Source organism: Nyctereutes procyonoides, unplaced genomic scaffold (genome assembly GCF_905146905.1).
Source record: "Nyctereutes procyonoides isolate TBG_1078 unplaced genomic scaffold, NYPRO_anot_genome, whole genome shotgun sequence".
Taxonomy (NCBI): Eukaryota; Metazoa; Chordata; class Mammalia; order Carnivora; family Canidae; genus Nyctereutes; species Nyctereutes procyonoides.
Genome location: NW_026575030.1, coordinates 117,173 through 129,911, shown reverse-complemented (window position 1 = coordinate 129,911; position 12,739 = coordinate 117,173). Strand labels below are relative to the sequence as shown.

Here is a 12,739-nt window from a genome sequence, read left to right as displayed (position 1 = left end):
TATAGCATTTTAAATTAATTATAGCATAATTAACTTTTTATAAAGGGGATGGGCAGAGGCAAGGGGAGAAAAAGAATCTTAAGCAAGCTCCATGCTCAGTGCTGAGCCCGAAGCAAGCTTGATCTAACAATCCTGAGATCATGATCTGACCCAAAATCAAGAGTTGAACGCTTAACCTACTGAGCCACTCAGGCACCCCTAAAAGGAAATACTTTTAGAGAAAGTTGTCTTATGTAAGATCAGCCTCAATACAAAAATTGCCTTGGAGACTTTCAGGCTCTTCTGTAGTAGTAGTAACATCTAAGAAAAAATATATGGTAGGTATTGAGTACCTAACTGTCACATAAAATCATTCTTTGTATCAGTGTATGTGCCAGGAAAAAGTATTAACAAGGAATTATTTACATTAAAGATGAAATTTAAATACTCAAAATATTTAACACCTTTCTTAGTCTCCTCTTAATTTGTCACTACAGTGGCATTAAAGGATTAAAAACTTTATAACTCGTATCAGCTAATACTGCTAGTGATATAAAATATCCATTTTATAAGGCATTAAAAATAACAGACTTTTTAATCCTTTAACACTTGTTATCCTCAAGGCAGACCAAATTAATGAATACTTGGTCTTATCTTTCCCCATTCCCATTATACTGTTAAGTGTGTGAGTGCCAATTTCCCATTTTAATAGCCACTATAGTACAGAGTCTGGTCTTTAAATAGCAGGCATATGACAAATATTCACCATATTGAATTGTGGAAGATCATATTTTAGTAAGATTTAAAAAGTGTCTTGAAATTTTCATAATTTATAAAATTGAAAAAGCATGCTTATATTCGATGAAAACATTATCATTTTCTGATTAAAGATTTTCATGGGAGCAATAAGACCTTGTCACTGATTTATTCAAATCTCTATGTAAGAAGGGTTAAGAAGATCCCAATAATTGATTTTTAAATTGCCTTTCTTTGCTTTGGATATTAACCCATGCATGTCTATCAATATTTTAAAATATATTTGTATATTATTCTTCTATGAGCGATAAGTACTAAGGATATACGTGAGAGGGACATGACACAAGTCAGGTAGCCCAACTTACAACTGACTGAAAAACTTAAAATTCCTAAATGACTTATAGAATATAAAAAGAAGGCTTTTATTTCTATAAAGGTTGCCACCTTAAATCTACTTGAAAAAGTCCAGTGATGATGGTGTCTGAATCTCTAATTTATAAATAGAGATTTGATTAATCCCAAGGACCCGATTCATACTTGATCTGTTATTAAAAAAAACAAAGTGGGAACTTTCATTTCCTGATATTAAAGAGAGAAAATATCAATATCCAAAATAAATGGGCTTAAGAAACTTTCTTGAATTATAAATGTGGAAAAAAATGAGAAAAATGCTCCTTCACTGGGTTTCAAAGGGTATTTTATTTTATAAGGAAACATTAGTTGTTCCATAGACTATATCTAAACGAAAGTTGCTTAAAATAAACTGTATTGAAATGTTTCAGAGAACAAAGATTTAAGAAAAGGCTGTCATCAATGTTCCAATGCAATGCAGAGAATGCCTAGAAAATATTGGTGCTTATCCTACAAGATTTTTGTAAAATCAATGATTAATTTCTGTGTCCTTGAAATTACTCATTAGACTTGCAATGGAGTAAATAAGATGAATAGTATTTTTGAACTCTTTTTAAGTATCAATGAAGCATATCCAAATAAATCAACAATTAACTGTTAAATCAGCAGTCTTTAAGTAAAAATTTCAATACAGACTTTGGTCAGTTATCAAAGTGCTATAAGTCTACTATAGCCTACTTATTATAGAAGTACTGTCTCAAGTATGGAAAAAGGAAAAAAAAAGATTCTCTCGATCCTACTTAACTTGTTCTTCCATTTTCTCTTTTCCTATTTTCTCTGTGTTAAACATTATCACAAATAAACAATTTTCAATGACCTTTAAGGGAGAAACTATTTGCCAGTTTAGAGGGTGTACCTAATGTGAATATTTTACATAATTCAGATTTCTGCATATCCCAAACATGTCTAATAATTTTTTGTAAAGTTTTACTCACATTATTACCACTACCAGTTTAATAATAAACTGGTATAAAAATAACATAGGCTTTATTTCTTTTAGACATTCGGGATACAATATAAAGGAAAACTCTATAGCTAGGCTGGTTCACAACAGGGTAAACTTTGCTATCAAAATGAGGTTAACTAGCTGAAGTCCCAACTCACTTAGATTCAGCAGAAGTACTATTTTGAGTGTTCATTTTTTCTCTAATTAACTATTGATCATCTAAGCGGCAAGTCCTCTCTCCCCATATATATATGTATGTTCACTATATAAACTTAGTTTACATGTTTTAATTCAAGAATTGCTTTATCTGAAGAACCCAAACTGATTAGACATTAAGTCCATCTAGAGATATGCAATATTTGTTTTTACCTTTTTTGGAGTCCTTTGAATATCTGTACTAAGGTATCAGCAATTTCTTCAACAACTTCATGATAATGGTAATTAAAAGCCATTTCAATGTCCAAACCAACAAATTCAGTTAGATGTCTGTGGGTATTCGAGTCTTCAGCTCTGAATACTGTAACATTATTAAAAGAAATAAATAGTAAACAGTGTTTCAGGTTTTGGAAAAATTAAGATTTAAACACAAAATTTTATTTACTTGTACTATTATTTTCATGATCATTACAGGGTTCTAAAAAGACTTGTGATAAGCCATATATTTCAGCATTCTCTTGGTCAGCAAGTACATTACCAACTCCTACAGTCATGTAGTAAAAGCTGTAACAAATGTAAATTAATAAATGAGGCTCCAGATAATCCTGAGGGAATGCAAGGTCCTGAATACCTTCTCAATAATTAAAAATATGTTCAATATATTGAGTTCTTCTCAATTTTATTAACTTGACTCAAGCTAAATGAAATCTGTACTAGTGAGGTAACATTATATATATTCCAGCTATTACTTCCGTCCAGCTGTTATTGTCCTCACTGCACTTTCCTCCTTTTCCAGTCTTCCTGACTCTAATCTCTGCTTCATCTTTCACATCACTTTAAGATTAATATTCCTACAACACATTCTTGCTCAGTAATTAACTAATTAACCACTGATCATAAGTTGCTCCCAGATGGCACTGTAATAGAATATAAAATGACAAAAAACTAAAACTGTTATGCTTTCATATTTAATCCTACCCTATATTTTCTATTTCTTCTTAACACTAACTAGTCTTACTTATATTTTCTCCAATGTTCTTTATGAATTCTGCTTCTGCTTACTAGAATGCCATTTCTGTAGTCTGTATTTCCTTCTCTGTTCTTAAAGCCCACTTCAGTTTGCATTTTCCTTTAATGGTAACTCTAGCAAACTCCATCTTCTCCCTCTTTTTACACTATGTAGTATAGATATACTACATAATTAACACCAATCTGCTGATTGTACAGCACAATCTGATTATTCGCTGTGAAAATCAGTTGAATATTCCCTGCGACTGCTATATGTATGCATGTCTTATTCTGTCTTGGGAGCATGGACAATGTTTATCCCCTTGTCACTCAAAACATGGTCTACAAATCAGCAGCATCAGCAGTACCTGGAAGCTTGTGAGAACTACAGAATCTCAAGCCTCCCTCCAGACCTACTGGTCAGAATCTGCATTTTAACAAGATCCTCAAGTGATTCATGCACATTAACATTTGAGAAATGCTGGTTGATTCTTCTTTCATGTACATGTTATCTAGCACAAGGCTATGTATGCAGCAGGCATACAACAAATTAGTTAATAAATTCAGACAATTAACACAATTAATGTTCTTGCCAGTTTCTCTAACAGAGGCATTCAATTTCTCTTTTAGCTATCAAAAAACTTACATATATAAAATAATCAGGTAAATTTTATAGAATGAAGCAAAGCTCATTTTTGCTTATAATCAATTAGCTTCATTAAAGAATATGCTACATGATTATGTGTCCATGCTTTAACTTTCGGTTAATATTTCTTAAAAATCATGTTAACATATTCTAATCAGTATCAGACATTCGTTAATAATTCTGATGGACTTTAGCATATTCTCAACACTAAGAACAGTACAAACAGTAATAGTAAAACAGAACAGCTTGAAATAAAGTCGGTAGCAAAGTATACATCGGTACATTTATAAACTTACAAGAGTAGTAAAAGGCTATCAAGGACAAAAAAATACATTATTTAGAAGATTGCAACTACTTGTTCTTTCGTGTTCATGGAAAGTTGAGAGTTCAAACAGGAGCTAATTCTGTTCTAATTACACTGAAATAATAAGTAATATACTCAAGTGTACTTTAGAGGGTATATATTTTCAAAGTATGCATTTTTAAAATGAGATATTCCCAAGGCAAACATTTTCTTCAGCAATCTTATGTAGGAATATAAAATGCTTATGACTCTATTCACATAAATGATGTTCAACTACTTAAAGAGCATACAATTTTTTTTTAGGAAATGTCTACCCAAGCACAGTGTCATTTTTACCTAAAAGTCTAGTGTTTATACAGCCAACTTACAAAAGGATTTAAGCTTTGAAAATGTCTGTATGTAAAATGTGTTCCTAAAACTGTAACTATGATATGATTAATAAATTTTGAGAAAACCATAACCTCCAAAACCTTACCTGGTCCAATACAGAAAACCTTCTCAAAGTCAGCACAAATACACATTTGCTTGTACAGCTGTGGGGACTGCGCCAGGTATGCATTATTTTTAAAATATGACACAGTAAATACATTGGCTCCTCCTTCACTGGCAGCTGAAATGTAAACATGTATGCCATTATAAGCAGCTGCAAGCTTATCAATGCATACTTCTAATAAAAAGTTTATACTTTTAAGCATTTCACTTAAAAAAATAAAAAATTTCAGAGAAACCATAGTCTATATATGTCTTTTACCTGATTCTAAACTGTTTATATTTAGGACAGATTTACTTCTTTGGCTATACCTTCATTTTACTTCTTCAGATTTACATACTCCCTTTCTGCATCAATTTCAAATCAATTAAAGCTACTCTGGGGTTGTAAAAAAATTTTTTTTAAAGAAAAAGATATTCTTATTGATTTTTCTATGTATCAAGAATGCAATACTCAATTCTTGACTTTATAACTAAATGTCATTTGTAACATACTTTTTAGTGTTACTTAAGCAACTCCAAAAAAGGTAAAATGATTAAAATAAGGTCCTTATGTAAGAATGAGAATTAATGAGATATTTCTATTTGTAGCATTTAATAATATTACAATGCAGTTTATACAAAACAAAATTGCAATATCAATTTAGAAAGAAACCTACATAATGAAAGTAGTTCTGGTGCAACTTACATAATAACAATCTTGCTTCATGTGTTACTGCCTCATTTTATAATCACTATCACATAATGACTTTTGAAACAGGAGATGTTGTGTTACTGATGTCAATTGTAAGTGACTGCTGCTATATAGCAGACTTCAAAATAAAAAGTCTCATGGCAATAAATCTTAAAAGACAGTTGGGGTTCTCAAAGTTAATATTAAGCAACTTGGGAGAAAGCAATTTTACTTTTAAAAATTAAGAGAAATGTCTTAAAGCATACCTGAGATAATTTTAGGAGTTTGGATCTCCACAAAACCTTTGTTAATTAAAGTTTCTCGGAAAAGATGGCAGATGCCAGACTGAAGACGGAAGACTGCCTGACTAGTTGATGTCTAAAAGACAATAATAAAAATCTAATGAAATCCATCTGACACTTTAGCTGAAATGGAGTATTTTCTAATCAGGCCACCTGCATAGAAGATTCACAGAAAAAACAATTCATTATATGACAGAAAAGTTAGGTTATATGACAATTAGCCTAACTTTAACCTAACTTTATATGAAATTAACCTTTTTCTTGTTTTCTACTATAAGAGAATGGCAATTTTGCCCTTTAAAATCTCCAACACAGGGGTGCCTAGGTGGTTCAGTCAGTTCAGCATCTGCCTTGCTTGGGTATGATCTTGGAGTCCTGGGATTGAACCCTGTGTCAGACTCCCAGCTCAGTGAGGAGTCTGCTTCTTTCCCTCCCTCTGACTCATCTCTCCACTTGTGCTCTGTCTCAAGTAAATAAAAAAAATCTTTAAAATCTCCAACTTCTCCAACTCTTGACTTTGCTGAGAGTCTATAAAAGATTAGAGAGTAGTTTAGACATAAATTAAGATGCTTAAAGGATTTTAAGTATACAGTGTTTCCCCAAATGTAAAGTCAAAGTAGGGGTTAAAAATGTGAATGCTTAGGGGCGACTGGTGGGTCAGCTGGCTCAGCTGGTTAAGCATGGGACTCCTGATTTCCTATCTCGTCATGATCTCAGAGTCATGAGATCAAGCCTCCCATCCGGCTCCGTGCTCAGCGGGGAGTCTTCTTGAGATTTTTCTCTCTCCCTCTCCTTCTGCCCCTTTCCCCTCTGCTTGCAGGCACATGCTCTCTCTCTCTCAAATAAATAAATCTTTAAAAAAAAGTGAATGCTTGCAAGGGCCAGAAAAATAACATAAATGGAATAAATGAATGAAACTTTCTGGGTGGTGCAGGGCATAGCAGAGGACATAATGCCCCATCTAGAGTGTTAGCTAATGTTGCCATGTCACAGTATTGCCAGATTCACCGCCAAATTTTTAAGAAAAGCCATCTATCTAGATTTAATGTGGGAATCCCTACTTTTCAAAGGTGGCAATGAATTTAAGTTAAAAAAAAAAAAAAGATGCCAAAGAAAAATATCTTGAGGCCAAATTCGACAGGCACAACCAATAACTTGTGTGAAGAGAGTATGATGTCTACCTACTGTGGCCAAAATTAGGAAAAACCTGAGGTTTCTAAGCAGTATCAAGAGGACTTTTGATTATTGTTATAGCCTTTTCTATGAACTACAAATTAAAATAGAAAAGGAAAAGGGATAAAAAAAGCAAATAATCAAGAGAAACATGAGTGTATAATAAAGGTAGACCCATATGATTGCAGAAAAGTTGGAAAGAACTCTTAAGGTGACAAAGAATTTATGCTTTAGGTAGAATATTTAAGGAGGAAGATGTGGTCAAAACATTAAGAAAGAAAGATGACACTGGTTTTACTACAATGATGAAACCACTGAACTCTTTCACTTGCAACCAAACCAGAAAAGGAAACAGAAGACCTATGAGATTACTAAATAAACCACCAGGGCCAACTACTTCTTTATTATTAATTCTGTGCTCAGATCAAATTCAAAGGACTGAGGCATTAATTACTGATCTATACCTGGTCCACAATCTAAAATGTGCATATAATTTCTTTCACAATTTTGTAGTGATATTAATGGTTGTTTTTCCTTACTAACTTGTCTAAAACAGGTATCATTTGACAGCAAGCCCATTTATTGGTTTCAGGTTCCTTTGTCATTTTAAAACAAAGTAAGACAATATCCTGTGAATTATTACTTGACAGCCCTTGTTGCCTCTAATTATTTTTAGGGGAAGAGTCAGTCAGAAAGGTAAATTTTTTCTGTATCGTCATACAATAGGTAAATGCCAATCAGTTCTATAAGCCTGAGACAAGTGTGGTATCCCTGTCCATCCTGATTTTGGCACAATCATGTCACTTAATAAATAAATGAGGCATACCCTAAGATCAATGACTCTGTTGTCTAATCTTGTATCCTGGTTAACAGTAGCTCTTCCTTCCTAAAAAACAAAAAACAAAAAAATAGATTTTACTAATTTTTTTTAAGAACACAAAAACATTTAAGGAGCTATGTTTACTTTTAAGTGAGAATAAGTGTGCTTATGTATATTAATATTACACCCTCAAATCAGAGATCCAAGAAATAAGAACCAGGGCCAGAGAGAAGCTATTGTTAAAAGAGAGATGGAAAGAAGAGAAATGCAAATGAACAGAGGTTAATGCTTTCTTTCCATCTCCCATCCCCATCAAAGCCTTGCCTCATTACAGGGACAAGTGAAGAATCAACCACTTGCCCCTTCATTGATTCCTGGATTTTACCTGCTAGTTAAAGACTGAAGGAACAGATAAAAGCTGACAGAGTAGTGGTTCTCAAAGTATGTTCTGGGCACCACTGAAGGTACCAAAGACACTTTCAGGGAGTCCATGAAGTCAAACCTATGTTTCACAATGATACATTTTCACTCTGCACTGAGTTTTCCCAGGGCTTCATGATGTGTGCTATCACAACAGAATGAATGCAGAGGCAGGTATGAGAATCTAATTGTTGTCTATTAAGGCAGACACTACAAAGATTTGTAGATATTTAAGACAATGTCACTCGTGGCACTGAATTATTTTTTGTTTTTGAAAATATTTTTCAAAAATGTTATTTTTGTCATTCATAGATTAATATATATAAACACCAAAATATTTCTAGATTACTGATTCTTTTATTAACACACACTAAAATTTTTCTATTTTGATTTCTAATGTAAATATTGATAAAGATATACAAAAACAAAAGATTGTGGGGGCAATTATTTTTAAGAGTGTAAAGGGATCCTGAGACCAAAAAGTTTGGCAACTATCAATTTAAGAGTAAATTTAGATAAAAAAATGAAGCTCAAATCACTTCACAGGCACCCTTCCTACAAAAGTAGGGCATCAGGTTTTCAATGTTTTATAAATTAAAGATACAGAGGAAGAACAATATTTCAAAAATGTAATTTTAACCTCTTCTCCTTCCACCTCAGGCCGAACAGCATCATCCAGCTGCAGGGGTAGGCGGGGTTCAGCCAAACTGATCACATAAATCTGAAAGTGAGAGATTACCAAAAATATCATGAAGCACACAAAACCTGTTATCTTTTACTTAAAAAAAATCTACAGTTGACTTAAATATGAAGCTATGTTTGCATATATCTTAACTGAAACTACTTGCTAAAATCAAACAAAGATATACATGTTTTTTCACTTATTATAAAATGGGGATCATAGTATTTCTTGCCAACCTCCATAGGGTTTTGTAAGTCGAATGAGATAACATACATACAAATATTTTGTAAACTCTAATGTGCATACCAGTGTGACAAATAAGTACTAATTGGAGTCAAGGGGTCTAAGCTTAAGGCCTTGCTTTGTCACATAAAAGCTGTTAGGCGAATCATTTAACCTCAGAGCTTCAATATTCTACTCTGTAAAATAAGGTCTGAGGTATGAATCAAATGGAGTAATGAATATGAAAACACTTCATAAGCAAAACACTTGTTCCTTTGAAGGGGCCATTAAACAAATGTGTTACTATCAAGGTTCACAGCATTTGGCCATTTTTACCACTAAGACCAAAGTCAGTCCAACTCTGCTGTGCATCAACTCCCTTTTCTCATTTTTCCCTCAAATATCCCTTCCTTGCCATCTTTTATCAAACATATTATATCTCACTTCCTGCTGTTCTCCTGGTTGGGAGCTACCATCGAAGGTATTCCTCTCTGGTGTTAAAATTCCTTTTAATTTGTTAAATTCACCCATACTAATTGCACATTTTAGTGCTAAAGAGCAGTTAGGTCATAAAAAATGAGCTAGAGTTTTTTGGCTACTCTTAAAAAAACATGTTACCCTACTATGCTTGGAAAACCTGTTACAGCACAAAAGGGAAACAGAGCTTATTTAGTTAATTCAGGAAAGGAAATTATATTCTTCCAGTTGGTAGATCATTAGCATTCAGCTCAGGCTCTTTAAAAAAAAGTGTCAGAAGGACACTCTAGTCCTCCTCAGAGTGAAACAGAATTATTTGTTACCATCTTCTATGCTTAAGTATGGCATTTCTCTTTGATGAGTTAACAGAAACTTGATTTCCAATGCAAAGTTGGAGAATGGAACAGCTACCTCTTCTATTTTTGTAACTAGTGGATATTCATTTCATTAGGTTGTGAGAACCCCCGTAACTTTACACAGTGCTGGCACAAATGTACTGAGTAACTGCTGGCTGAATAAATAAATAACTGATAAGAGTCAGTGCTTACTATCAGATCCTTTATAAGATACAATACTTTATACTTTGTGTGAGATACTTCATAATTATTTCCATTAAGGCAAGATTTGTAAGCTCTTTAGGCTGTATATTTATCATTTACATTTATTAAGGTTGTATTGAATGCTAAATAATTAGAATGTTTTAGAAGTATATTTACTTGCTCAATTTACTAAAATTTTACTTACTGAAGTATTGAAAAAGATTTGTTCCTTGAAAAATAGGGAGTTGTTTTACTTGGCCAGCAAAACCTCAGGTTGGTTTGCCTTTATAAGGTTACCTTAGGTTAACCTTCTTGGTGCAGTTGGTTTCAAATGAATTTACAAAAAGAAAAGAAATTAATTTGGCAAGTTAACTCAGTAAGAAAATGCAAGATTTTCTAAGTCTTGAAGAGTTCCTATGATGATTTTAGTTAAATACAACCTTACTCCCAAACTAGTGTGTATAAGTCTATCTTTCTGCATCTGTCAATCTGCCGAATGGCTCTATCTTACTTATGCTCACACACATGTAAATACACATATAGGGATGAGGGTAGGAAATGACTACTCCTTAAGAGAAATATAATGATGCATATTGTAGATACAAACTACTAGGCCTGGACTGGACAACTGCAGGTTCAAAGCTGAACTGAATATTTCAGAAGTACTAAATATGTGAGAGTTCACTTACAGTATTTTAAAAGTATTGTCAAAGATAATGAGCACTTATAGTTTTTATGTCTGAGAAGAAAATAGATGTGGGATAAATCTTGTACAAAAGGCAGTTATTGCTAGACTGTAAGACCCACAGTTTTGTCTCTTTTGATTTCTCTATAAAGTACAGGAAATATAATGATTATAAGGAAATATAATCGTTAAGAATTAGTATAATTAATCAACATTTAGAAGTACATTGTCAGAACAAAGTTCACAGCAAAACTTATTCATAATAATGAACAAAGCTTTTAAATGTGTCATATTTTTCCATATGGGACTATGGTAGATTGTAGAAAATGGCTCTAATAATTCCTCAGGCTTCTACATACATGTCTCTTTTCAATGACGTTGCCTCTCTTCCCATCAAGAGGTGGAATCTATTTCTCCATCCCTTAAATCTAAGTTAGTTCATGTGACTTGCTCTGACTAATGACACATTTGGCAAATGTGACACAAGGAGAAGCTTGAAAAATGCTTGCACACTAGGGCTTCTCTCTCTTGCTGCTGGGAACCCATCTGGCACCATGTCAACAAGCCTGGGCTAGCCTGCTGGATGAATAAAGGCTACAGGGAGAAATATCCCAGAAACATCAGTAGCCCAGGTGATATCATGCAGAGCAGATGAGTCATCCCAGATAGGAGGACTCTAACTGCCCCACGCACAGGAACATGAGCCAATAAATGTTTTAAGTATTAGGGTGGTTTCTTATAAGACAAGAGCTAATTGATTCAGTAATCAATTTACAAATCTCAGTATTTTATATCAACTCTAAGAACATAAAGATTTCATATGAATGGTTATAAGAGCCACTTGAATCTATGTACACAATTTTGTTTTAAAAAGTTACCTTTTGAACATGTAACTCTACATCTTGCTGTGTACAGCTTCCAATTTTCTGATTCACTTTTCTCACTACACCTTCTACATCTACGATGCTCTCTTTGTTAATGCTGTCAAAAGAAAAAATTCCCAACTTTAATCATCTCATCAGAGGTGTCAGAAATCATTTGGTGTTTCAACAGTAAAGCTGAAATACTAAACTCTTTTTTAATGCAGTAAGCCACTTGAGATAAAGCCAGTCTATTTAACCTACTTACAATAAGCTATTATGTAGCACACCTTGTGAGATTCCTCAAAGAGATGATTTTCTAGATGCCATAATTTAGTTACCATTCATAAAATATTCTGAACATAAATGGCAACAGACAGGCACTGAATTGTGAAATGCAGAAAAAAAGTCTTTCAATTATTTATTAAAGAACATTTTCCTTCTTAGAGTTGAAATTTACAAAGATCAGCATTTCCTATAAGGAGAAGCATGGGCTTCAATAAATGCAATTACTGGTATGTAATGGAATTAAATAATAGAAGAAGGTCAACCGAAAAGATTTCAAGGTAATAAAAGGACATTAGGTGGCTGCAATTAAGCCCTCCTTGCCTATAGTTTCTGAGCACTCTGCCATTGGATTTATGGCAGTCTATAGGGATTGTGCAATCCCATTTAAGAATGTCTACATGAAGCTCAATATACACTCAACAGGTCACCTGGGCATTTTAACCTTATAACAAACTTGACTTGTGAACATACAACACTCAAATTCTGAAATATAAAATTTATGAAGTACCTTATTAAGCTCACCAAGTGTTTATTTGTTGATCTCTAGTACCTAACCAAGGAAGACAGGTTATAATCCAAAATGGTGGTTCCCATACAAAATATACCAGTTTTATTTTTGTGTGTATTATTGCACTAACAGAATATATAATATATTTGTGGAAAAAATTATGATTTAACTTTCAGATCTTGCTTGGAGAGTGATGTCACAGCATCACAGCAGCTCAACTGGCCAAAACTATCAATGTAAGACTACCAATTAAAACTGTCAGGTGAGGGATCCCTGGTTGGTTCAGCAGTTTAGCGCCTGCCTTCAGCCCAGGGCCTGATCCTGGGGACCTGGGATCAAGTCCTGCATTGGGCTCCCTGCATGGAGCCTGCTTCTCCCTCTGTGTCTCTACCTCT

The 12,739-nt window shown here is 33.5% G+C and overlaps 1 protein-coding gene across 1 annotated transcript in view; it reads right to left on the bottom strand.

Moving 5' to 3' along the window:
- Positions 1–12,739, bottom strand: part of DARS1 (aspartyl-tRNA synthetase 1) — a 60,331-nt gene that overhangs the window by 9,734 nt on the left and 37,858 nt on the right. Inside the window, exons 6-11 of the mRNA XM_055316068.1 lie at positions 11,567–11,669; positions 8,724–8,804; positions 7,670–7,729; positions 5,635–5,746; positions 4,682–4,816; positions 2,462–2,609 (exon numbers count right to left, since the gene is read on the bottom strand). Of these exons, the coding sequence (XP_055172043.1) occupies positions 2,462–2,609; positions 4,682–4,816; positions 5,635–5,746; positions 7,670–7,729; positions 8,724–8,804; positions 11,567–11,669 (639 nt within the window). The remainder of the gene's footprint in view (positions 1–2,461; positions 2,610–4,681; positions 4,817–5,634; positions 5,747–7,669; positions 7,730–8,723; positions 8,805–11,566; positions 11,670–12,739) is intronic.